General features: G+C 38.5%; 1 protein-coding gene across 1 annotated transcript in view; it reads right to left on the reverse strand.

Moving 5' to 3' along the window:
• Window positions 1-2,080: 2,080 nt before the first annotated feature.
• gtpbp10 (GTP-binding protein 10 (putative)) overlaps window positions 2,081-8,228 on the reverse strand; it is a 36,890-nt gene continuing 30,742 nt past the window's right edge. The window contains exons 8-10 of the mRNA XM_061955853.1: window positions 4,703-4,780; window positions 4,494-4,617; window positions 2,081-3,993 (exon numbers count right to left, since the gene is read on the reverse strand). Of these exons, the coding sequence (XP_061811837.1) occupies window positions 3,791-3,993; window positions 4,494-4,617; window positions 4,703-4,780 (405 nt within the window). The 3' untranslated portion in view covers window positions 2,081-3,790. The remainder of the gene's footprint in view (window positions 3,994-4,493; window positions 4,618-4,702; window positions 4,781-8,228) is intronic.

The raw sequence follows: 8,228 nt of genomic DNA on the forward strand, positions 1-8,228 counted from the left end.
TGTTTCTTATTGCACTCAAAGAACAATTTTACAAGGTAAAAATATAAATTAAAAGGCATTAAACATGTTGGGCTTTTCTTGTTGCACTCAAATAACAATTCACAATTTTCCATTTTACATATAGTCTGCCATAATCAAGGATTAGATTAAAACGAATAAATAGCTTTATTGACATTATATTCAATGCTTCATGGTTGCCAATTCTGGTCTGTGCTTTAAGAAAAATACAATTATTAGTAAATGCTAAAAAAAAAACTATGGATACATGAACACAGATAAGCCATGTAGCAGGTAAAACACATTTGTTAAAGATAAAACACAAATTGTATCAATTTGTTACAAAATTCAGTCATTTCACTTTCATTAGTTGACGCTAATTGGGCGGTCTTAACTCTGCTAATATTTGGCATCAAGCCAAGCAGCAGTGTGCGTGTCTACATGTGCACAACAGAGGAGCACATGTATGTACCACTCAATGTGTTGGCTGAGGGATGTCATTGAGTGAGTGGGCAAGTAAAGAGAGAGAGAGGGAGCATGTGCACTGCACAGTAGAGTGATGAATGGGTCAGGTTGTGTCCTGCAAAACTACCAAAAGCAACCAGATTGTCACAAACCGGCGGCCTCGTCATTCTGACCCGAAAGCGGAGCTTAGCAAACCCATTGAAGGGTGTAAACCCCCGGCGAAAACATCGACCCTGGAAGGAAAGTCTCCCCTGTGCTCCTTGACTACGATCTGCATAGGAGTCAAACAGCAGGACAGGTGTAACAACATTATTACATGTCACTCTTTATAACTCCTTGTGCAGAGCTAAATGCTTATTATTTAAATGTTTTCCTAAGTTTGAAGTAGAGATGTCGGATAATATCGGCCTGCCGATATTGTCGGCCGATAAATGCGTTAAAATGTAATATCGGAAATTATCGGTATCGTTTTTTTTTATTAAATCAACATAAAAAACACAAGATACACTTACAATTAGTGCACCAACCCCAAAAAAACTTCCTCCCCTATTTACACTAATTCACACAAAAGGGTTATTTCTTTCTGTTATTAATATTCTGGTTCCTACATTATATGTCAATATACATCAATACATTCTGCAGGGATACAGTCCGTAAGCACACATGATTGTGCGTGCTGCTGGTCCACTAATAGTACTAACTTTTAACAGTTAATTTGACTAATTTTCATTAATTACTAGTTTCAATGTAACTGTTTTTATATTGTTTTACTTTCTTTTTTCCATTCATCCATTTTCTACCGCTTATTCCCTTCGGAGTCGCGGGGGGCGCTGGAGCCTATCTCAGCTACAATCGGGCGGAAGGCGGGGTACACCCTGGACAAGTCGCGACCTCATCGCAGGGCCAATTTTATTCAAGAAAATGTTTTTAATTTATTTATCTTATTTTATAAATTTTTTTTAAAAGTACCTTATCTTCACCATACATGGTTGTCCAAATTAGGCATAATAATGTGTTAATTCCACGACTATACATCGGTTGATATCGGTATCGGTTGATATCGGTATCGATAATTAAAGAGTTGGACAATATCGGAATATCGGCAAAAAGCCATTATTGGACTTCCCTAGTTTGAAGCAAAGGTGGTAATACTAATCGGCACATTTGGCGAGACTTGTTTTAAAGCAGCACTCGTAGCGTGGCACCTCCCTGTTTAAAGCGTCACCTTTATTGTTAGTTTTGAAGCTCAAATACCTCCATATTGTGCTTCACGTACCCTCTTTATTAACCAGTAGAATTTCCGTTTTTTGCCATTCTTCCACTCCACAATGCTATTACTTGTATGCACCAAATGCAGAGCTTGAGAAAAGTTATGTGGTCGGACGAAACAAAAAATTTGCTGTTTGGCCACAATACCCATCAATAAGAGTTGTAGAAATTATTGGAAACTCAAGACAGCCATGACATTATGTTCTTTACAAGTGTATGTAAACTTTTGACCACAACTGTATGTGTATGAATACATGTTTGGCGAGCCTCTGGATCGATCTATATGTGGTATGGATCGGTCGATGTCCGGTTGAAAAGACATGAATCGGTCGGTTGTAGATCATCAGATCTACAACCGACAAAATATGGCCGCTCTAATCCTGCGGGACTTCTCTGACAAATTACAGTAATGTAATATATTGTAGCCCCCAGAAAAAATTACAATTTTAATATTTTACGTTTTACCTTCAGTTTACGCACTTTCGACCCGTGAGTCCGTGCTTCCCCGCCGGACACACAACAACACTTCCTCATTCTATGCCAATCATCTTTCAGGCACAGATGGTGTGTTTGCAAACATGGGAAAAACTAACATCAAATCCAAACCACACAAACATAAAACATTAACATTAGCTGGTTGTTACACTACAAATTGATATACTGTATATAGCCCATTATGCGCACTATTGAGTGATGTACCGAAAACTTGACCACCGAAAAAATACTTTGATCACCGAAATCCATGCTCCTGAATCCGGATGTTAACAAAACGCATGCCATTGTGACTGTCTCGAGCCTTGTCAGCATGTATGCAATGTGGACATAATTTTAATACATTCCAGATATACCAGCAGACACTTATCTACAAAATGTGCAAATATTAAGAGGACAGTGGCGGCTTTTAAGAAAATAAACTAGAGCAACAGCAGGAAGCAAACGTGACGTCATGGTCACTGCGGCTCTCTTCTTTCATCAGGGACATCGAGGGACAGAAATAGTCTCTTAACACGAGTACATTTTATAATAACACCACAAGATGCTAGATTTGTTGCTGGTTGTTTTTAATTAAAAATAAAAACCCTCAAAAGTCTGAGAACACTTGAACAAAATCTCAACAAGTACAATGTACAAAAAGCAGTAACAATTGAAAATAGGGCAAAACGATAAAAAACAACAACAAACTAATTCATAATAAATGTTTACAATGTATGTATACATTTTTGAGTTTTTTAAAGAAAATAATTTAGGAAATTATGCAAATGATTCAATGACATTATGGTGACCACACCCATAAACCTGTATTTATACCTGTTTTTGTGTATTTGGGTCCGCATAAGTCCCGAACATGTAAAATCAAATTATGGTGGCCATGCAAAAATATTTATAAAACCATCTTGCCTTTCTTTATACTTTTGGCAAACGAGACGTTTGGAATTTGCTTCATTGGTGTCTCGTACATGAACATGCTTTCTCCGCTGTTGCCATTTCTAATACATCCATCCCTCCAAAGTAGTGTATAGTTTGAAGTAATATCTGTAAGTAGACTCCATATGGAAGCGGTAAAAACTATATCAAAGATGGGGAGAAGACGCAATCGAGGTGAAGTCACATATGGGGCGGTATAGCTCGGTTGGTAGAGCGGCCGTGCCAGCAACTTGAGGGTTGCAGGTTTGATCCCCGCTTCCGCCATCCTAGTCACTGCCGTTGTGTCCTTGGGCAAGACACTTTACCCACCTGCTCCCAGTGCCACCCACACTGGTTTAAATGTAATTTAGATATTGGGTTTCACAATGTAAAGCGCTTTGAGTCACTTGAGAAAAAGCGCTATATAAATGTAATTCACTTCACTTCACTTCACATAAATAAGATCGCCCACAAAACAGCGCATCCTGAAGAGATGGTCAGAAAGCGGCTTGAAGATAATCCATAAAACTAATCCACGCAACACCATTAAATATTATGAAGACAACACAGAAGTGTTTTAAATGTAGAAAAACAATTATAATTTAACACCTTTAAAGGACTAATAACATAATCCATGTTTTTAATGTAAAACTAACTACAGTGATCGCCTCAGCAGCTGCAGTCTTTCCTGACGGAAGGGCTCAGTATCCATGGCGTCTACCTCCTGGAGCGACTCCCGAATTAAACCTTTCAATCGGTCCACACCAAACCCGTTAGTAGTGGAGACAGGAACCACGTGCCTGAATGTCATGTGACCCTTTGGTATCAAGTCAGTGGGCAGCAATGTCCTGCAGTAATCTACAGGAAGATGAGCTCATTTAAAACATGATTAATATTTACAGTATATAGTGATTAGAGGTGGGGGAAATCATCGATTTTTAGATGCATCGCCATTCGGACATTGGTCATTGTAAAATCAGAATCAATTATTTTTTTATTGTAAATAAAGTAATGCAGACAGTTGTAAAATTTGGCTGTCACTTCACCGAGAGATCTGACCAGCTCCTTTATCTTAGGGCACTTATGTTCCAGTTTTGCACACATTTAATTCATTAATTATCGGTAATTTAATAAATGTAATGGGAATTAATTTAAATGCACTGTTTTTAAAAGTTGCAATTAATGAAAGCTTATATAGTGAAACAAAAAGAAATGTAAAACTGCCACAATATACATAAATTAAGGATGCATCAATTGATTTTGAAACAAATCGTAATTTTTGAATCGTGACCGAATCATGAGGTGCCCAAAGATTCCCACCTCTAATAGTGATGGTGCGTGATAATTTAATTGTTTACCTTCTGGGTTTAGTAGCTGCTCTTTTAGCTGCTCCAGGTTCTCTTCAGCATACGGCAGATCCATCTTGTTGACTACTAGCAGTGCTGGTTTGTTCACAAGCTCCTCCTTGTACAATTCTAGCTCCTGCAGTCCACAAAGAGGACAGAAAGTGGACATTTTTAGTTTACACTCTAAAGACAAACAGAAAAGGTGACTTGATGAATGTCACCTTAGTGAGGAGCTGCACTGCTTCAAAGGCCGACCTGAACGCTGTTTGACTCGCGAGCTGGAATCCGCAAACATCAACCTAAAAAAATAAAGATCAAATTTCAATCATTACGCTAACATGCTCTCCCAGTATACATATATATCTAGTCTGGGATCTGCAACCTGCGGCTCTTTAGCGCCGCCCTTGTGGCTTTCTGGAGCTTTTTCAAAAATGCATGAAAATTTAAAAAGATGGGGGAAAAATATATTTTTGTTTTAATAGGGTTTCTGTAGAAGGACACAATGACACAAACCTCCCTAATTGTTAGAAATGCCACTGTTTATATTAAACATGCTTCACTGCGCCGTTTTGTCCTACTAATTTTGGCGGTCACCGTAGTTTGCTTACAACAGATGTTCTTCAACAATGTCAGAGAAAGACGTGTTTTATGCCACTCCTTTATCTAATTTTGTCCACCAAACGTTTTATGCTGTGTGTGCATGCACAAAGGTGAACTTTGTTGATCTTATTGACTTGTGTGGAGTGCTTATCAAGCCTATTTTGTCATTGCATGACTGCAAGCTAAACGATGCTAAGATGCTATTTAGGCTAGCTTTATGTACGTATTGCATCATTATGCCTCACTTGTAGGTATATTTGAGCTCATTTAATTTCCTATATACTCTGTGTATTTAATTTATATCTGCATTCCTCATGATGTATGTGTGTAATATTGGCTGCATTTCTGATAGTTGTTTGTGTGCAATGTTGTTCCAGACCACAGCAAACGTAACCCAGCTTGCATAGATTGTTATAAATCAATTTCGAAGAAGACAGCCCGCCAGTTCCTTTAACGTGGACACACACATCAATACCTTTGGCCATTCTCAGCCAGTAATTTAGAGGAGGTATCTCACCCCGAGAAGCCTCAGTTTTACTAATGTTTTCCAATGCTGTAAAAATGGGTAGAATAAATATTACAAGTCAACATTTCTGTCAACGAGGATCTGTGTCAGCCTGCGACACATAGTCATTTTGATAGTAGACTAATATAGCTAATATAGACACGTATATCATGTGTTGACTTCATTATATCACTTATAGAGGGCTTTTAATTTTTTGCGGCTCCAGACAGATTTATTTTTTGTAGTTTTGGTCCAGTATGACTCTTTTAACATTTTGGGTTACCGACACCTGATCTAGTAGAAAAGCAGATTGCCAATTTACTTTTAGGGGTGGGGGTCTGGCTCGGATAGTGCCATTATGATATCATCATATAATTTGCATAATCAGCGACAATTCTTATATATTCATATTTCGTTAAAAAGGCTAACAACATGTTTTTACATATATTTAAAAAATATATTATTGGTAATTAGTTTTAACATAAATGTGTATTTCTTATATTATATCTTATGTTTAATTGATGCTGCCTACTTTAATATTACATTATAACACAGGCTGCAATTTGTACACCCCTAGTTTAATGACATATATTATTCTGCCCTCCCCGAATGTTAGAATTCCATCCATCCATCTTCTATCGCTTGTCCCTTTTTTTGGGGTCGCGGGGGTGCTGGAGCCTATCTCAGCTGCATTCGGGCTGAAGGCGGTGTACACCCTGGACAAGTCGCCACCTCATCACAGGGCCAACACAGATAGACCGACAACATTCACACTCACATCCACACACTAGGGCCAATTTAGTGTTGCCAATTGACCTATCCCCAGGTGCATGTCTTTGGAGGTGGGAGGAAGCCGGAGTACCCGAAGGGAACCCACGCAGTCACGGGGAGAACATGCAAAGTCCACACAAAGATCCCGAGCCCGGGATTGAACTCAGGACTACTCAGGACATGCACTAACCCCTGTGCCAGCTTGCCAAATATGGAAATATTTTTTATTTTTAAATAGAGATGAAAAAAACAACTTGAGGTTGTCATGTTGTCTCCACAATGAAGTTACAGTAAAACTAAGCACACACATATGTTGTTCGACAACAAAAATTAATCAATGTATTATTGTGTGAATGCCACAAATTCCTGCATTACCTGGACTTACCAGGAATTTCCCCTATCTTCAATTAAAAAAAGAAATCCCGGAATTTATGGTTTTCCAATGCCTTATTTTCACATCTTGTCCCAAAGTTTTCACAGTCCAAATGTATCAAACAATTCCAACCATTCCACCATCAACACATTCATCTTAGTTGGGACAAGTTTTTGGGGTTGTTTTTGTACAAATTCTTGTTTTTTACAAAAATTCAGGAATTCCAAAATACCAATTCTCAATTTAAACTGTAATTGCGTCAATATTTTTCAACCAATTTGAAAAATTCCAACACCAACACATTCATATAATCGAAGGCATTTGTGGTATGATCTAAATTTTCAAAAATTTGCAGTTTTCCTGAAATTCCCATATTTCCAGGATATTCACATTAAAATTAATGCACATATTCAACCCTCCAATGCCCCAAATTTTGCAATTATTTTTTTTTACCTGATTCAGACCTTTCCAGCTAACTTTAATTAGCAAAGTAAACTTGTACAAACGGTTATCAAAATATATTTAACGGCATAAAACTGACATAATACAGCAAGTGTATTTCAGCAAACTTTGTAAAAACAAATACTGACCGCTAACTTTGTACTGTGTCCATAAAACAGAATAAAATGTACATTAAACAGCCAGTGTATTTCTACATACAGGCATGTATTCAGCAAACGTTGTAGAAACAAATACTGACCGCAAACTTTGTACTGTCACTGTGTGCGCGTGCTGACGAACTACGGAAGCCTGTTGCTCAAACAAAAAATAGCAGTCAATCTTTTGTGAAACATGATTGCAGGAGATGGACGCACATATTCTACCTGGAAGGTAGTGTTACTGTGGTGGAATTTCTGACCTTTTGAACCATATTTTGTGTCTGTCGAAGTCGGAAAAGAAAACGAGGTCGAAAAGCATTAAGAATGTCTATATTGCAAAATCTTAAAAAAGGTATTTGGCCACCTGCCTTGACTCACATATGAACTTGAAGTGCCATCCCATTCCTAACCCATAAGGTACAATATGATGTTGGTCCACCTTTTGCAGCGAATACAGCATCAACTCCTCTGGGAAGGCTGTCCACAAGGTTACGGAGTGTGTTTATAGGAATTTTCGACCATTCTTCCAAAAGCGCATTGGTGAGAAGTGTAAGTCCAGTTCTAATTCATCCCAAAGGTGTTCTATCGAGTTCAGGTCAGGACTCTGTGCAGGCCAGTCAAGTTCATCCACACCAGACTCTGTAATCCATGTCTTTATGGACCTTGCTTTGTGCACTGGTATACTGTCATGTTGGAAGAGGAAGGGGCCCGCTCCAAACTGTTCCCACAAGTTTGGGAGCATGGAATTGTCCAAAATGTTTTGGTATCCTGGAGCATTCAAAGTTCCTTTCACGTCTTTCAGGAAGCATGAAGTGCTCTAAAACTTGCTGGTAGACGGCTGCGTTGACCCTGGATCTCAGGAAACAGAGTGGACCGACACCAGCAGATGACATGGCACC

Source organism: Nerophis lumbriciformis, linkage group LG04 (genome assembly GCF_033978685.3).
Source record: "Nerophis lumbriciformis linkage group LG04, RoL_Nlum_v2.1, whole genome shotgun sequence".
Classification (NCBI taxonomy): domain Eukaryota; kingdom Metazoa; phylum Chordata; class Actinopteri; order Syngnathiformes; family Syngnathidae; genus Nerophis; species Nerophis lumbriciformis.